The sequence below is a fragment of the Pezoporus flaviventris genome, unplaced genomic scaffold (genome assembly GCF_033815535.1).
Source record: "Pezoporus flaviventris isolate CSIRO_AGI_PZ_B2104156 unplaced genomic scaffold, CSIRO_AGI_Pfla_v1 ptg000006l, whole genome shotgun sequence".
Taxonomy (NCBI): Eukaryota; Metazoa; Chordata; class Aves; order Psittaciformes; family Psittacidae; genus Pezoporus; species Pezoporus flaviventris.
This window is the reverse complement of record NW_026892554.1, coordinates 19,775,637-19,794,320: the sequence shown is the minus strand read 5'-3', so window position 1 is coordinate 19,794,320 and position 18,684 is coordinate 19,775,637. Positions and strand designations below refer to the sequence as shown.

General features: G+C 50.1%; 1 protein-coding gene across 1 annotated transcript in view; it reads right to left on the bottom strand.

Moving 5' to 3' along the window:
* Positions 1-17,993, bottom strand: part of SIN3A (SIN3 transcription regulator family member A) — a 32,883-nt gene extending 14,890 nt beyond the window's left edge. Inside the window, exons 1-9 of the mRNA XM_061447290.1 lie at positions 17,342-17,993; positions 10,348-10,568; positions 8,188-8,364; positions 6,313-6,419; positions 5,561-5,843; positions 3,562-3,813; positions 2,987-3,139; positions 2,046-2,204; positions 685-774 (exon numbers count right to left, since the gene is read on the bottom strand). Of these exons, the coding sequence (XP_061303274.1) occupies positions 685-774; positions 2,046-2,204; positions 2,987-3,139; positions 3,562-3,813; positions 5,561-5,843; positions 6,313-6,419; positions 8,188-8,364; positions 10,348-10,536 (1,410 nt within the window). The 5' untranslated portion in view covers positions 10,537-10,568; positions 17,342-17,993. The remainder of the gene's footprint in view (positions 1-684; positions 775-2,045; positions 2,205-2,986; positions 3,140-3,561; positions 3,814-5,560; positions 5,844-6,312; positions 6,420-8,187; positions 8,365-10,347; positions 10,569-17,341) is intronic.
* Positions 17,994-18,684: the final 691 nt, after the last annotated feature.

Sequence of the window (18,684 nt, the reverse complement as noted above, 5' to 3'; positions counted from 1 at the left end):
GGAAACCAGACGAGTCATCCCAACACCATTACCTTTCCCAGGAGAGCAGTTACCATCTACATATCAGTCGGAGATCTATCATCATTAAGGTATTTGGCATTACAGTTACAATTCCACAGCAGGGATTTCTAGGTTTACTCATGTTAACACCTACACAATAGGCCAGTTACCATTAGCTGACCTACAGCATGCTGCAAAATGCACCTCATCATCAGGGAGCAACCAAGACTTCCATTGACTCATGAATATTATTTAAAAGGCTTGTTCAAGTTCGCTATAGAGTCCCCTCTGAGCCATAAGGAAATGTAGGGACAGCTTAGGGAAGACACCAAGGAAACATCCCCCATATCCCTCACTTGTTCCGTGTGGTAAACCAGCAACAGGCAACACTGTGCAACTAATTAGGTTCAGCTATCAGGGACAAAACCAAATCCAATGTCAGTGGGAATCAGCTGCTTTGTAAACTGAGCTCCCACACTGCAGGTGGAAAGAAAATACTCCCACAAAAAAGATCAACAGCCCTTTCAACAAACCCAATGGATTTGATTGGGAGGGTGCAAAATACATCTGAGGTCAAGCTGAGAAACATTATCAGGGTTGCATATATGTCACAAACTGGGTGCATACATCCCAAGAACAGAAATCAGTGATGTGAGATGGCTTTCTGTGCATCTCGCTTCTCACCTTCTCGAAGAAGAGAGATTCTGTCCCCACACCATGTTTGCTGGCTTCTGCCAATGATTGGTCTTTTAAACCAAGCAGCTTCGGTTTCTTCTGTTAACAAAAAGAAAGGCAAGAGGGGATAAAAAAAAAGGGCTTTTCAGCAGAGCACGTTGCCATATTTTGATTATCTGTCACACAAAGGTGCTGGCTTCCTGACCCCTCCATCTGCTTTCAAACCCAAGAAAGGTGGTTTCTTGTTTTGGAAGGGAACTGGCAGGGAAGTGCCTGTCACAAGTTAATCTCTCCAAGGTTAATCAGTAGCATAGAACTCCCAATATTTTTAACACACTGTTGCATCCTGTTCTGTAACCAGCTGGCTGCAACAGTCACACTACAGTGTATCTCCTTTTTGGAAGCACTTTGTGAAATGACCAAAACAAATCTGTTCTTCCCTGCCCCTTACCCAGTTCGTTTAAGTCCTACACTTCCCTAAAATACCCTATTTCTTTTCCTCTCTTTATTCCACTACAAGATCCTTTATTTTCCCCATACCAGCATCCTCCAAAAGGCCAAAAGCTGTCTCCAGAATGTGTTTTATTTTGCTGCCCTTTATTTGAAGAGGAGAAAGGGCAGAAGGGGAAGTAATTCACTGCTAATGCTTTTTATCACAAAGCAAGACACACCACCTTCAAATAAAGCAAGCAAACTTCTCCTCAATGCACAAACACTAAGCCACCTGGCCACAGGACAACTTTTATGACACTACAAAGCCTTGCTCTCTCAAAACGTGCATCGTTTGAAAAGGGCAAACTCTGCTAAGAGAATAATCATCCATCATTGTACTATCAGCTTTATCACAGGGAAGATGAGCAAATGTGATTCCTCTGCATCTGCTCCAAGTTCTGCCACAACAAACCTGACAGGCACCTTTACCGTTCTTTCCCTTATCTCCCCACATGCCTTGGAAACATCACTACAAATTCGGACCGATTTATTTTGTGCCTTTAGAGAGACTTTTGCCTCCACGCCCCACATCTCCCCCTCACCACCAAACACTGCTTTATTCACCAACAAAACTATCCCCCCACATTCTGCAGTGTCCTAATAAGGTGGGGAAAGCCCTACTTCCCCTCAAGCCCAACAGTTACTTTTCGCCAGCACAGTAACTATTAGCACCTTCAGGCACAGATAACACCACCAGTCTGTGAAAATCAGAGACAAAGCCTTTCGATTCAAAACTAAGACTTCAGAAAGCTTCCTTTAAAGGCAGGCATTAGTTTCTGTGCTGTCAAGCTGCAGTCTGTGCCACAAAGATCCTAAAAACCTTTGTCACAGCCTCCTGGGAACACCAGGGCTGCTGCATGAGCAGCACATACTCTTACCTTCACCGGAGGGGTTGCTCCAGTTCCTGAGTGCCGTCGGATCTGACAGCCATTCTGGTTGGGTCTTTGCTGTTTGTTGTTGAGCTGTGGCTTCTTCACCGTGCCACCGTGATCATTTCTTACTGATTCCACTTTCTCTGCAGTTGTCTTACTCAATAGCTTATTTAGAGACAAACCCATAAGACCATTAGAGCCGAGTTCCACTCATCCAGGCAAAAAAATGCGCCTGCGCCTCCTAACTTTAGATGACTGCACTTATTGCAGTCTTAGAACAACCCTTTCAGACAAGAAATTGTATTTAGAAGACAAGTTATGGCCAGAAAATACAACATATATCACCCTGACCCCATTCCCAGGAAATAAAATCATAGAATTACTGAATCAATGAGGTTGGAAAAGACTTTTAAGCTCATCAAGTCCAACCGTTCCCCAGCACTGCCAAGGCCACCACTAACCCACGGCACTGAGGGCCTCGGCTACACGGGGTGTGAACTCTTGCAGGGACGGTGACTGCAGCCCTGCCCTGGGCAGCCTGTTCCAATGCCTGAGCACCCTCTGGGGCAGGAATTGTTCCTCAGCTCCATCTAAACCTGCCCCGGTGCAGCTTGAGGCCATTTCCTCTTGTCCTGGCACTTGCTACTTGGGAGAAGAGATTGACCCCACCTCACAACCTCCTGTCAGGCAGTTGTAGAGTGATAAGGTTTCCTCTGATCCTTCTCTTCTCCAGACTAAATCCCCCCAGGTCCTGCAGCAGCTCCTCCCCACACTTGTGCTCCAGGCCCTGCACCAGCCCTTCTCTGGCCCCGCTCCAGCACTTCAACGTCAAAAGATCACTCCAAGAACATCCCAAGAAACAAACAGCAGAAGCACGTTTTTCTACATACAGAGAGCAGCTCTCCACTAGGTACCTCAGCTCCAAGTTGATCTCCAAGATGACTTACCACAGAGCTGTTGGCATCAGGCAGGAACTGCCCGAACTCCGAGAGCAGATCTTCCTGGTTCTTGAAGAGGCGAGCCACCTGCGCATACACCTCCTGCTCCGTCAGTGCTGGTGTGTAGTTACCTCCTGCCTCCTTGGCATTGCGCTGCTCTTTCTGCCACAGGAAAAGAGGAGAAGCATCAGAAGAATGGATGCATAAACTAGTGAAGTGACAAAGGAGAAAAAGCCCCCCAACCTTCAGTGATATAAAGAAAGAAACATCAAAGATCTCAGCATCTTACGTAAAGAATCATACTGTATTGGTACGATATTAATATGCTACATTAACAGTACGATTCTTGTACACACTAAATATACATATGCTTATATATACTACACACCCATCTGGCCCTGGATTAGTAGTACACTGACTAAGTGGTTTCTTTACTTTTAGCGCAGCACTATACAAGAATTCCTAGCTTGCTAGCTAGTGCTAAAAGACCCGAATGCAAGCCTTGGACAGACACAGCTAGCTCCCCATGGCAAAGAAAGAGAAACAGCCACGCACATACTCAAATCTGCACTGTTAACACTCACCTGATATGTATGGAGGATCTCCAGGAAGGCTTTGTAGATGTCTGGCTGGCCCTGGAACCGATTCTTGATCTTGTTGACATAGTTGATGGCATGATTAAACTCAACGGGCTGATTGTTCTGCAGGGATGGGGTGGTGCCCAGAGAGATTGTCACAGGCGTGTGAGGTTGGACCGGTGGCGAGCGTGGTGATGCGTATGGTGGAATCGGGGGAGTTTGCTGGCTGGCAGGGGTATGTGCCTGCAACTGGGATGGCTGAGAAGAAAAGAAGCCGTGTTAGGAATTAGCAGATTCTTTTATGTTTGGAATAAAGGCACTTTTACTCCACTGACAGACCATATCCAGAGGAAACAACCCAGCATGTAACTGTATGTGATGCCAATGGTGGAACAACATGGGTTCAACACATACCTCTGAGCGGGAATATATCAAGTGGATGAAATCTGGTACCACATCCAGTCAACCAACCTTCTCCCTGCATGATTTTTACCACACTTCCTTGAAAGAATGGTCTTTTTTAACTGCTACTGACAAGTATTGACTTTGCAGGTCTAGAGAATGTCACTATTATCTTTCATAAGCTGAACATTTCCTAGCAGCTCTCCAAGCAGAAACTGCTGTTACAAGATCCTGCCTTGCTTACCTACAACTTCACCTGCCTGGTAAGGAAATCTCACCTCATCATCTAGCAGGGCCATCAGTTTCATTTGAAGGTTTCAGCAAAAACAGTTGAACCTTTTGCATATCAATGGGGAGAGAAGCACATAGCCCCCGGGGATGAGGAAGAGACTGCTACCAGTTCCCTGAGAGCACCTACTCCTTCACTCCTCCGTTGGCATAAGGAAGTTAATCCTGTGTGAAATCTGGCACAGAGAAGTTAATTCTGGAACACCTCAGCTTTGCAAAGCTTTTGGCATGCTTTTGTTTGCTCTTTCTGAACAGGAGGTGGCAAGTCCCACCAATGTTTGTCTAGAGATCACCTAATCGCCACACTTTCAATCCTGCTGCTAACTGCATGTTCCCCCATTTTGTTTTCCTCTTTTCCAGCCAATTGTTAACTAATTGCACAGTTTAGAGATTAACCCTTGAATCTTTGGGGATTCTCTCCCTCCCTAAGGCTCTCAAATCTTTCCTAATCTTGAGCCTAAAATACATGGTATTTAATCTAGACTAAGTTACTTCAATGCCTATTATCCTGTTCTGTTTCCAATCATGTAAAATACATCTCTTGGACAATAACATCTGGATTACAATTAAAACAAAGTTATTGAAAGGTCTGTTTCAGGTGCACAAACCAATAGCTAAAGGCAGTATCATGTCATCTTGCCTGAACTCTTGCACTTCGGATCTTCCCCAATAACTCCTGCACCCATCCAGCTGATGCTGAGCCAGTCTTTCACAAGTGTAAAAGTAATTTACACTTTAAGCAATGCAGAATCTACCAAGTAACTAATGAAGCTTTTCTAAAGGTTTAACTGCCCCAAGCATTTGAAAACAGACACATGCTTTCATACCAAGAGTAACATCTTTAACAGTCTCTGTTTTATGGGGAATTTCTTGGGACTTCAGCTGTTCTGAGACACCACACACAAAAGCAGGCAGTTCAACACACACCCAACGGTTTAACTAGGAAGCCCTTCTTGCAAAGTCAAATACACTTCAGGGACCTTTTTCCTGGGACTGCTGGATCCCTCTCTGAATAACATATGTACATTTTACCAGATGCTTTGAGCATCTTTCAGTTCCCCACTGAAAGCAACAAGGCTTATCCAAACCACTATAAGGTGGCTCATTTGAATCACTCTCAAAGCAACCAAGATGTGCCTTGAAGTCTGTAAAGGAGAAACTAACCCAGCAGCTGAAGCGCAACACGCGCGGGTTCACAAACGCTATCAAAAAAGCAGCATGGAAATTCCTTTTAAGCTCTTTAGCTCCACACCAGGTTCAGCTGGAGGCAGCAGGATCCCTGTGTGATCAATGTACGTTACTCGAAGCCTCTCACCTTACTGATTTTGGCAGGAGGTGGCTGCGGCGCTGGCTGTGCTGGTGTTGGGGTTGATTGCGCTGAAGGCTGTGATTGATGCTGAGGCTGGGGCTGTGGCTGAGGCTGCAAGCCATGAGTGGGGATCTGGTGAACCTGCCCTGGTGTTGTCACATTCACCATATCATTCGTCTGCACCTCAATCTTGTAACCAGGTGGTAAGAAGGTGTTGAAACCCATGATCAAGTCTGGGTGGCCCTTGAAGAGCTGTGATACACGGCTGATCACTCCTGGAGTGTCAATACTGAAGAAGGAATAACAGCAAAATGTCACAAACCTCCAGACCTTTTCAGTGGTACAGCAAGCTCTCCACACAGGAATTTTCCCTTCTATTGTCTCCCTTATCACCTCTAACCTATGAAACAACGCAAGACTGATTCCCCTGAATATGCCACTGAACTTAAAAATGACATTATCTTATTAGCTCAGACAGCATTTTGTATCTATGAGATCTAGTCCCCAGCCTGACCATTATTAACAGGCAGACAACCAGATGAATCAGCTATCAAGGCTGAAGCTGTGAGCTCCCACTCAAAGCAAAGATTTACTATAAAGGAAGGGATGCATTTAACTTTCAACAACTGCTTTTACACTACTGCTAAAGGTGTGTTCTGCTGCCCACAGGAGAACAAAGTTTAGCTCCTGCTCTGTGCTCTCATGCCCACAAACACTCTTTTTAACCTGTAAGGAAGAAGAAAACTGCATCTGGTTACCTTTGAGATTTAAATTCCTTCATTATATCCAAGAAGTCATTGTAGACCTGTGGCTGGCTACCAAACTGCAGCTTCACCTGGTCAAGGTAAGACAGCGCATCCTCCACCTGGACACAGAACAGACAGGTAGGATCAGCAGAGAGGACTTTATTTCATCTCCCACTGTTCTGCACAACACCAAAACACAGCTGTTAGCCTTGAGCCTGCCCACGGAATTAAGGAGCAAAAGATCACAACCCTGAGCAGAGTAATACCAGCACCATTGGAATAAGAGGTACTCACTCCCCACTCCTGGCTCACAAGATAAAACTGTACCAAAAAAGAAACAAAAGGGGTAAAAAGTAACAGGGATCAGCAGAATTACTTGGAAGTAATTCCTGCATTCATGGAAGCCTCAGAATAAGCAGCAAGTGGGAAATGCCATCATCAGGGTGGTAGATGTCTGCCAAATACACACTTCCATGTTTTCAAGCAGCCAGACGTTACAGTGCGGTATAGAAGGGGGTTGAAAACGGCAACTGTGGGTGGCAAATTGTTTTATACCTCAAACAGCAAGAAGCGGATGAAGCGTTCATGTACCAACATCCAATACTCAGATGTGCTCAAAGAACAGCCCCAGCCTGAAGAGAGACCTCTGGGTCCCCAGCACCAGGCTGCACACTCATCAGCTGTAAGAGCTACACACAGGAGCAAAAGAAGACTGTCACGTATAGCCCCAGTCCTGCACCAGCAGAGGACCTGCCATGGACTGCACTGGCAGAAAGAACCACACAGTTTGGAGCCCTTTTCAGAAGTCTCTAGCAATGAATTGTCCTCTACTCAGTAAAGGCCTCCCACCAACATGGCAGTGGGTGCCACCAACACTGGAAGAGGCTCACACTGTATTTGGAAGAGGCTAAGAAATAGGCACCAATTCGTACCCATGTGCCTTCTCGCTAGAGCTGAACCAAACAGAGCTACTTAAAGGGATTATTTTTGGTGGAGTTTTCTCCTTTTTAAGGATTTTCCAGCACGTAATCTAAGAATAGAGCCTTCCTTACTCCCAAAGTACTCCCACACAGCCACCCACATATGCCATGTGTTCAGAAAAGCTCCAAATGTTTTGGTAATTTAACCCATTCATACAAATACCCTGAATAACACTTGTTCCCTTTCCTCCTGCCCTTAATCTTTTCCTAGCAAGTCCAGTTTTTATTATGGCATTTCAAACAGGAGGGTTTCAGCAGGAAGGAAAGTCCCTTTCTGCATTTGGTAGTACTCCAAATAGGAGAAGCATCTAAGCCTTGTCAAGACAGCTTTTTGGAGGTCACCAGCTGGGTGGCCTTCCCTACACATGGAATTGAGAAAGGCCCTCAGGTGCTCAAAGATTTAGGCACAGGTTGGTTTATGTAAGGCATTACATTATGTCCCTTACATAAGAAGGACATGGAACTGTTGGAACAAGTCCAGAGGATGTCATGAGGATGATCGGGGGCTGCAGCAGCTCCTGTATGGAGCCAGGCTGAGAACACTGGGGCTGTTCAGCCTGGAGAAGAGAAGCTGTGTGGAGACCTCAGAGCAGCTGCCAGTGTCTGAAGGGGGCTCCAAGTATGCTGCAGAGGGACTCTTCATCAGGGACTGTAGTGCCAGGACAAGGGGTGATGGGTTCAAACTGAAACAGGGGAGACTGAGATGAGCTCTTAGGCAGAAGCTCTTCCCTGTGAGGGTGCTGAGGCACTGGCACAGGGTGCCCAGAGAAGCTGTGGCTGCCCCATCCCTGGCAGTGTTCAAGGCCAGGTTGGACACAGGGGCTTGGAGCAAGCTGCTCTAGCGGAAGGGGTCCCTGCCCATGGCAGGGGTTAGAACCCCCAAACCAATCTGTGATCCTCTGATTACCTTGAGGCGCTGGAACTGCTGCTGCCCCTGCACGGGCACGGCTGGCGGGGTGGGGTGAGCGTGGCTCTGCACCACTTGGCTCCCGTGGGGCTGCACTGGTGTTGTGTGGTGGTGGCCGCTGTGCACGGCTGCGATGGCTGGCCCATGGCTGCCTGAGCTCTGCGGCACAGCTGACACCTGCAAGGTAAAGAGGACATCACATACAGCTACATACACAGGCAGAGAGCAGGAGCAGCCTTCCCAGATCCAGATATACAAGGAAAAACATAAGGAAGCAGAACAGAGTCTGACCTTTAAGCAGGACTGCTAACAACCTTAGTAAAAAATACCTTCATTTCCTTCAACAATGACCGAGAGACACCTAAAACCAAAACAACTCATCCTATACTGCAGATACAGGAGAGCCCTCTCTGCAAACACATTATGCACATAGGTTCTCTCCAACCTGCAGGCTCGCTGGCTGTCTAGTTACTAACTCTAACATAAAGACATGCAAAAGGAGCTCAAAATAGGATTTTCAGTCTGACAGAGTCAAGGTTCTGTCTTTTTTCTATGACACGTGTCACAAGTGATAACCTGAATGAATCTTTATGAGCTTCTATGCTCTTGCCATTCAGTTTTGTACTGGAAGGCAAACTGTGGCTCTCTCGTACCAGCAGACTCAGGGGAAAACTCAGCTTGGTATCTCCCCTAGAAAAACAGGGACAGGAACAGAAGGCGCTTCTCAGATCTCCTTCATACGTGAAACCAGAAAGGTTTCAATTTGGAAAATCCACTAAAAAAGCCTTTTAGAAAAATAAAACTGCAAAGTAAATTACTTTTCACTTTATGCAAACTTAAATTTTCCATTCAAGCCTCTTTTAGGTGGGATATACTTTTCTTAATCCTTCCCATGAACAAGGAACAGTTTGCTTGCTGGTCCATCCAAGTTCTTTGCAGGAAGGGCTGCCAGCATAAATACACCCTCTTCCAGCCCCTACAAGTGTCTGCCTGCAGGCTCCCCAGCTCTGCGGTTGCCACTATCAGCACGAACATCCCGTCTGCAGAAGTCAGTAAGAAGCTGTGTGTAAAATCAAGCACTGGGCAGGGAGAGCAGCTCACCAGCACCACAGGTGTGGATTGTGTGACATGCCAAAACCATGGCAAAGGTTGAACCCCTTCTCTGGTCTTTCACTGGGAGGTATCTCCAGTGTGCTCTTAAAGCACACTGTTCTCTCTCCCCAGCTGATAGCTCCTTGTGAAGGGGGCAGGAGAGGGGACAGTGCCACCTAATAACTCTGGGGTCCTGTCTTCCAAAACATTGCCATTTTCCTGGAAGTCTTCAATCTAAATGCTGATCTGATCCAGTCTGTTAAGCTTTAGATCAGCCAGGATACCCTCTGCCTGTGACAGAGCAATAAACCTTTTCCTGGTGAAAAAAAAACAGAGAAAAAGCCCTCCACACACTTGCCTCTAGGATTCAGAGACAATGATCTGAGAGAATCACTAAAAGAATCATGTTCAAAAAAGCCAAGTCACACCATGTTTGTTCAGGCAGCTCTGAATGTGAATGAGGCTGACAGTTCTAAAGCAAGTGCTTCAAATGAGACGTGTGATAAGCACATTGGGCAATCTCAGTTTTTCTTTAGGAAAGCCTGGCACTAAATCACAGAGTGGTTTGCGCTGGGAGGGACCTTAAAGCTCATCCAGCTCCAATCCCCTGCCACGGGCAGGGACACCTTCCACTAAAATAAAACCTTGTCTCAAATACGGAATTCAACATGGTACTGGCTGGTCACACAGCAGGACTGCAGCTGGGATGCACCTAAGGGATGAGCAGCCTTCCAGTATCTGAAAGGGCCTACAAGGATGCTGGAGAGGGACTCTTCATCAGGGACTGTAGCGACAGAACAAGGGGTGATGGGCTCAAACTGAAACAGGGGAAGTTCAGGTTAGATATAAGGGAGCTCTTTACTGTGAGGGTGGTGAGGCACTGCCATAGGTTGCCTAAAGAAATGGTAAATGCTCCGTCCCTGGCAGTGTTTAAGGCCAGGCTGGACACACCCTTGGGCGACACGGTCTAATAGTGAGGTGTCCCTGACCATGGCAGGGAGCTGGAACTGGATGAGCTTAAGGTCCTTTCCATCCATAACCACTCTATGATTCTATGAGCACACACACCTGGTAGCTGGGAGTTACTGAGTACTGAATCCCCGTGGCAGACTGCATGGTCTCTGAAACTGCCTCATATACCGGAGGTGCCGGGGCGAGCACACGGTGCTGGTGTTGGAAGGCTTCAGTGCTGCTGGTGATACGTCTCTGCTGCGACGCATACACAGGTGACTCCTGCTCATCCAATCGTCGCTTCATTCTGAACTCATGCTCGGGAAGCACAACGAAACCTGGGGAAAACAGACCCATTACCAAAGGCAATCAATTCATCGCTCCCTGCCTGTGCTGTGGACGCCAAGTTCACCACAAGCAGGTAGGGCAAGTTCCGCTCTATTCATTAAGGTTCCCGATAGCTCAAGATAGGAGAGGGGAATTAAGATTCAGCTTTCTGCAACCATGTTTTATCACCCAAAAAACATAGCCTTAATGTTGGAAATTAAATACTCTGCTTTAAAGTTGATGGTTTCTTCAATCTCATTGAAGCATTGACAGCACAGATGTCTTCAGCACACACAGACCCTGAGCAAGGCAACTCTCATTGAATGCGCTATCCAAACACCACAGACTGGGGGACGGTGTGTTACCTACACACAGCCCGACAAAGCTGCCTACATTGAAAGCATGGAAACAAACCCCTCCTGCATAGCCCAGGTAGGATGAGAACCAACTGTGAGAGATGCTTTAAATATGTGGGAGGAAGGGGAAAGGAGGAGGCAAAAAGCAGGACGTGTAATCAGATTGTGAAATCACTTACAGAGCCCCCATGCGAAACATTCTCTGTTTAATACACATTGATGTATAACCTCAGAAAAACCCACAGACCCACTACTACACCAGGAGTATTTTGGATGCTGTATGCCACACACCCACGGTGCTCCCAGCATCATGCTCTCCAGCACCAAGGCAAAGGGTGCAAATCCTAGTGCTTTCTATGCACTCACAGTTATTGCCATCCTTGAGATGTTACGTTCTGTTTGTCAAACCACTGGGTGCTCAAAAACGTACACACCTTATTAAGATATTTGAGGGATACAGAAGAGAGTGAAACGCATCTTCTTCCACCTCTAATTCACCAGGACCTCTCCAAAGCAAGTCCTTTTCAGTCCCTATGCAGTTAAGCACATTCACTGCTAATGTGCACACACAGATAAGCAAGGGGGAATGAAGCTCCTCCAGAATAATGGTAACAGCCAACTAAGCCAGTTGCCACCTACAAGCTCATCGCAGTCTAAATCCATCATTAACCAAATAACCCAAAGATCATTCACCAATATCTTGGTGCATGTCAAATATACACAGGAACTGGCAGGAGAGAGATTCAGAGTAGATCAAGGTAGGACTGAAAACACAGGTGATGGAGCGTTTTCCCATCTGTGCCCCTCTCTACTAGTCTCTCCTTTCACTTGGAGGCGGTAGGACAAGAAGGAAGATGTCTTTTTGGAGCTGCTCTTCAAGTTTAACCTCTCAGAACAGTCCCTTGCCATGTTCCCAAAGCACCCCTCAGGTAGAAGCCAACAGAGGCAGAGGAGGACTCCTCACCCCAGGTAAAGGGGAAAGCTCACTAACTGGATCTGATTTACAAGTTACAAATCCTAAGTAGGTCTGACCTCCAGCACACACTCCGAAAGCAGAGGAGAGCACTCCAGGAGCTCATTTGGCTAATGGTGCCTGCGCTGGTTGTCTTTTCATTCAGCTGGTCTCTGCTGACAAATAAAGAGCAAGGCAGGTTAACATGGAGCTACTCCCCTTGAGCACAGCCTACATTTAGCTTTGGAAAGACACACTTTAATGCTAAAACTAAACTGAGCCAATCTGACCATGCACCACCAGCATCCCATGACTGTCCTAACCAGGATTTTGCATGACAATGGCTGACTGCATGAGTAAAGTCTGGGAAAGCTTTGGTAGCATCTACTTATAACCCACTCACCAACTTGGACACCCATCTGCTCTGGACACCGGTACCCCAGCCAGTCCTTCCACTGTCTGTTCATCTCCCAGACTGGTTTGCCCCTTACCCCTTCAGTGGCACAAGAGCTCCCCTTGCCCACAGGAGCAGCCAGGAGCAGCTGGTTTGAGACACATACATGTAAAATTCCCAAAAGCAGAAGCATTCCCTCCAAAAATTCACATGTGATTTGCTGTAAAGAAGCAAAACGGTTCAGCAGGCTTAACACACTGTCTGCACTAAGAGATGTGTGTGTATATGTGTATATATATATACATACACATGGTGTGTACGTGGTATTAAGCTTCTCACCCTTGTGTCTCCATTCCCTAAGCAACCCCACACTCATTGCTTCCGATGGACTAACCAACCTTTCAAGCAGAAGCTATTTGAGGACAGGAGATGGCTGGAGGACTCATGTGCCCTTATGAGGATTAAAATGCCACCTCAGGCTGACCTAAGCCTTTTCCCTGTGGAGCCACCAAACATCTCAGTCCTGTGAAACTGTGGGAGTTGTGGCAGCACCACCACATACCCACCAGCAGCATGAACATCAGGTTTTGAAGCTCTTGCAGAGCAAGTGAGCAATCTTCCAGAAATGCAGTTTGCTGTATGGTTGAGACTGAAGCTGCTGTTCAGTGAAAATCAAAGCTCCCTTACGTGGTTCTTCCCTCTGAATTCCCCTCATCTTCACTAACCGAGCTGGGACTCTGCTTCTATCCAAGCGCTGTACTGCTTCAACTTTAACACTTCATATTACAGTGAATATATATATGTATACAGAAAGAGTCAATATTATAGTCAACAGCCAATAGCATTAGTCAGTCTTCCTAGATAACACCTCCTGAAACTCCTACTTGGGGTCTGCTTCGCTGCCTGAGAGCAGCTCACAGCAGACCACCACTTAACCAAGATCACTCATGCACAGGCTTTTTTAATCCCAGCAGAGAGATGATCTTGATAGTCTGCTGGACCCACATGAAGCCTAGTGATGCTCATCTGTGCATCCACCACCACTGAAACTTTAGGGAGAGGGGAAAGCACTGAGGGATGTGCCTTCACTTCCTTACAGAGTTCCTGCTGATCTTGGCATCTCCCAAGGATCTCCTCCATTCAAAAGCTGGAGAGATCTGTTGCGCAGCAAGTCCTACCCCTCCTACAGACAGCTGATAAGGAAGAAGGGCTGTGATGAAACCCAAGACTAGACATGTCATTTTGAACTGATTTAGCCGAAGCCTCCTGCTCAAAGGGGCAGTTCCACCCTCTTCCACCCTTAGTGACAACAGCTTTCTCTCAGCATCCTTGCTGGGGGCAAAGCCCAGCTAACTATTTCAAGGATAAGTTGTGTCAAAGACTTGTATCAGGTATTTGCCCTTTGCTGTGGTGACATTATGAACAGTCTACACTTATTTTACAGGGTCTTCTCAGGCATGTTGCACACAGCTGGCATCCCCTTACTGACTTTGACTCTAAGACATAGAAAGCCCCGATTCAAATTGCATCGTCTGTAATGTTAATTTGGGGGTGGGGGGAAAAGAAAAAGCCCCCAAAGTACAGCAATGACACAAACTCACAGTGACAGCAAGTCACATACTTCAGGTACTTTTAACTTCAGTTAGAGCACGCCACACTCTGCCTCCAGGAGGACGAAACCTGCATTTTATGTTTAATCTTCTGAGGTCTTTTGTGTCCCACTTTGCAGGGAAAAGGCACCATGTAAGAACACACCTCCAATCTTCTCACCCGTGCCACCTCACCAGCCTTGCTTAGTGCTACAGGGAGGGTACATCAGGCAGATGTATCACAAAAGCATGCAGGGTCCCCGGCTGGTAAAGCCAAAAAAGAAGCTTAAAACAAGATATGTTACAGCTCAGTAACACCACCAGAATTATGCAATTCTACCCCACCAACTTCATCAGAGGATTTCCCCATACATCCGCCTCATGTAAACCACTGGGACTGATAAAGGTAAGTGGAGCACATCCTTTCCCTCTGGTACCGCAGGGAGGAGAGGAGCAGAAGTGCTGACATGGAAAGGGAAGGAACAAAGCGAGGACAAGGTTGGATTTGGCCCTACACGGCTCCTTCCTCATGCCCAGCTCCCCTTCTGCCTGCTCACTCCTCAAAGGAAAAGGCAAAGAGAGAACAGGAAGAAAGCCAATTGGGAAGTTCTGCTGCCTGGGCACCTGTTGGAACCACAAAACGCCTGGGGACAGCGCCGTCTGCACGACCAAGTTGCGAAAGCACCACTGGAAAAGAGTTTGGTCCCTGCTGAAAAAGGGCAGGGAAATCACACAGCTTCAGCTGATGTGTTTAATGAAGGGGGGGGGGGGGGTTAAAAGGCTTCTTTTTGAGGGGAAAAAGGAATCAAACCTCAGGAGCAGCTCCAGGTCCAGCCCCTGGAGGTGCTCTTCTGACCCTGGAGCTCCTGCGGGTGTCCCGTGGGACAAGATTTCAATGCTGCGTATCACGGTGCCGGCTGGAAAGCAGCCGGCCAAGGTCCCGGCAGTGCTGCTGTGTGTGCTCTAACCTGGCCACACGACTTCCAGAGCATGACCCAGCCTGTTTAGCAATCGCTGGGGTGCTTTCTACACCATGCCACACAGCCCAGATCCTTTGCCTGTAGCATGGGAATAAGCCCCTGGCCCCACTACAGAGAGGCACATCTGTGATGGGAGAGTCATCCCCAAAAGAAATGCAAAAGAAAAAGCTGCTGGGAAAGCATTTGGGAGCAGATAGGAACGTTTTCTGCAAGGTGACGTGGTGCACTTGCCACGAGGTACACAGGACGCAGATAAACCCCGCTGGACTCATCCAGATGTGTAATACATTGGTGAGGCATCAATCTGTGCTTTGCTTTGGCAAAGGATGATCCAAACCCAGCTATACACTCCATGCAGAGGTCAGCACCACCTTCCCCACGTGCAGAGGGAATTATCAGGATACTTTTGTTTATCAGTTTTCTTTGAGAAGACCCCACAGGAGTTGGAAATAAGCAGCACGTCCCCAGAAGCGCACCCCCTGCCTACTGCACTGAAGTGCCAGCTAGTATGGGACTCCCTCCTATTCCAGCTTTAAGAGCCATAAAAGCGTTCCAAGGCTGGAGAAGACCAGAACAGCAATCTGGACAGAAAACGATTCATAAATCCTGGAAACATAAATGATGTGCCTGCCAATTCCAAGGCCGACACGTGCCAGGAGGCTGCGTGGAGGCTCCCCCGGCGATCCGGAGAGCATCCCCCTTCCTAACCCTGCTTGCAAAAGCAGCTTTCATCACCCAGAGGTGCCCCAAACTTTAAGGAATTGCAGCAGTTTTACTGGGGGAACGATCACATCGAAGCTTTACAAACAAACTCACACCAAGAGACCACTGATCTCAACCAGAAGCAGTGGGTGGGAGGGATGAATATGAGACGCTTTGGGGTGAAAAAGAAGGGCTTCCTTTTGCAGAGCCTGGAAAAAAACCACTCATTTCACCGAGGCAGGGAAGAAAAGACCCTAAAAAGTGTGTTTCTGCATGTGGAGATCCAGCAAGGGCTGCCACGAGGCTGCCAAGGTGCTTTAAGGTGACGAAGGAATCTTCCAGGGGCTTTCAAACGATCATACTAACACAAGGGGCCATTTTATTCTATAGTCTTAAGAGCACAGTACTTTAGAACAATGTCTACCTCTCTGAAACTGTAATTTTTTAGCAAATCAGAAGTTAGGACTGGAAAACTGGAGCGCAGACAGAGCTGTACTGAATTAAGCAGGGCATTTCCCACTGGTTTACTGGCCCCACACCTTTTAGCACACCTGATGAATACACAAGCAACAAGTCAGAGAAGAAACATAAGGTCTTGGGTCATCCTGGAGCTCCACTTTAGCACATGAACCAGGTTTTGGTCCCTCCAGATCATGCAGGAGATTAAAGATCCAAGCACAGCACGAGATGTAGTTAATAACTCGCTCCAGTGCTATTTTATACACATTATTTTGCTGTTTTGCACGATTTTAGTAGCCCAAATAAAGTTGTTTCTTCAGGGACAGACCCTTCCCTCAGACACGTTATTAGCACAAATAACAACGATTAAAACTCATTCTGAGCCCGGGCCAGGAGAGATAGTATCAAGTTAAGCAGATGTCAAGCACGTTCCTGTTTTGAGCTCTATCTGAATCCCAGGAAAACCCTGAAGCGTTTCTTTGTGGATATACAAGAGGCTAAAGAAATAAACGGGCTGAAACGTCAAGTGCGGGGCTGTGACAAGTGCACGGCGCGGCGTGGAGGGGACACGTACAAAGGGAAACCGGCTCACTACGGTAATCGCGTAGAAATCAACGCGGGGGAGAGGAGCTCCCGGGTTTCCGTACATCCGGATGTCGCTCCAACAGGTCCCCAGGGTATCGACTGAGGAAACCACGGCGGGGGCTCTCCGAAAAGCCACAGGAGAGCCCCCAGCGGCGTCAGTGCCGTTGCGAGTGGGCGCGGGGCCGCTGCGGGGCCCTTTGAACGGCAACTTCAGCGGGAAGTTAGGGCGGGCGGGCGGACACCGGGGCCGGGGGAGCCTCGTCCTTCCCCCCCCCCCCCCCTTAACTCCTGGGATCCCCACCGGGGGGGAGGAGCCCCGGCGAAGGACCCATCTTGCAATGCGGCCGGTACCGGGGGCGGGCAATGCGGGAGCGAGCCCGCGGGGGCGGTCCCGCCGCAGCCCGGGGAGCGGCACCGGGCGGAGGGAGGGAGGGCGGGCGGGCGGAGGGGCGGGAGCTGCCCGCCTCGCAGCGCGCCCAGCGGCCGCCGCACGCTCCGCCCGCCGCTCCCGCCATGCCGGGGCCGGGACACCCCCTTCGCGCACAGCGGGGCGGGGCCGGACGGACGCAAGACCGCCCGCGCGGGCCGGGCCTCCCCGGGGACGGAGAACAGGGACCGGACCCCCCCCCCCCCCAAACCCTCCCACCACCACCGTTTGCTCCCCCGTACTCCCCGCCAGGCCCCGCCCCCTACGGGTCACCGGAGGGGGCCGGCACCGGGCCTGGCGCCCTCCGCGCCCCCCCTCTCCCCGTGCTTTTCCCGCTTACCTCGAAGCGGGCCCTGGCTGCGGCCGAGTCTCCCTCAGGGTCAGGGGGCGGCGGGCCCCTCCCGGGCGGGCTGTCCCCGGTGAGGTGAGGTGGGGGGGAGGTCCCCGCGCCCCTCCTCCCGGAGGAAGGGGGCGGGCCGGGGCGGCACCGGAGCCCCGGGCGGAGGGAGGTGCGTGTGGGGGTTCTCCCGGTGGAGGGGGGGGGAAGATGGAGTAACCGTCTGTCGGCCGCCGCGGCGGAGCGCTGCCCGCTTCTCTGTTCCCCGGGAAATCCCGCCCCCCTCCGCTCAGGGGGGGGGAGCCGAGACCGCCTATTGCTCGGCCAGCACGCCTATCATCGGCGAAGCCAATCAGCGCCTTGAGCCCGCCTACCTCGCCGTCTCCTATTGGCTGAAGCCGCCAGGAAGGGGATGTGGAGAGGAAAGGGAGGGGAGTGTTGAAGGGGGGGGCGGGGGTACAGCGACCGCCGAAGAAAATGTCCGTATAAGCAGCGCGTCCCGCCCCTTTTCGGTGGTCCCGCCTCCTCCGCTTCCCTATTGGCTACGGACGCAAAGCACTAACCAATGGGCGAGCGGCTTTCGCCGAGCGTCACGGCGGGGGGGAGCCCGCCCACGCGGCGGGACGAGGCCACGCCCCCAACGGCGAGGCCACGCCCCCTCTTTTGTGGAATGTTTACATCGGCGCGCGCGGAAACCATTACCCCCCCTCCCCACTCACGGAACGGGGGCACGTGCTCGCCGACAAGACCCCCCCCTCCTCCTCCTCACCTCCCGCCGCCGTTCGGTGAGGAGGAGGAGGGGGGGGTCTTGTCGGCGGCTCCCGGTGAAGCGGAAAGCGGCGGCTCCCGGTAAAGGCAACAGAGGCTGCGCCCCCTTTTGTCCCCCCCCCAACCCATTCACTTCCGGGATGGCAGCGCCCCCTGCGGGGCGGGCTGCTTACACGTGTGTGGGGGGGGGGTAACACGCACGCACGCACCGGAGAGAAGGGGAGGGGGGAGCCAGGCCCGCGCAACGCCCCGCAGCCAATAGGAACTAGGGGGCGTGGCCTAAGCGGACACCCCCCCCTCTCCCCCCCCCCGCCCCTCCCGCCGGTGGCCGTTGGTGCGCGCGTTACCTCAGCGGCTTCTTCCCGCCGCCGTGAGGGAGCGGGCGGGCTAAAGCGGCTCGTACCGACCGTTAACGGTGAACTCGATGGCAGTGAAGGAGGGGGGAGCTCCCGGTGTCTTCCCCGTGTCCCCCCCCCGCTTCCTCTCCGCCGCCGTAGCGAGCGTCACGGCCGTACCGCCCACCGCGGTTGGGGCGGCGGAGGGAGAGGCCTCACGGAGGAAGGGTGGAAGAGGGTGAT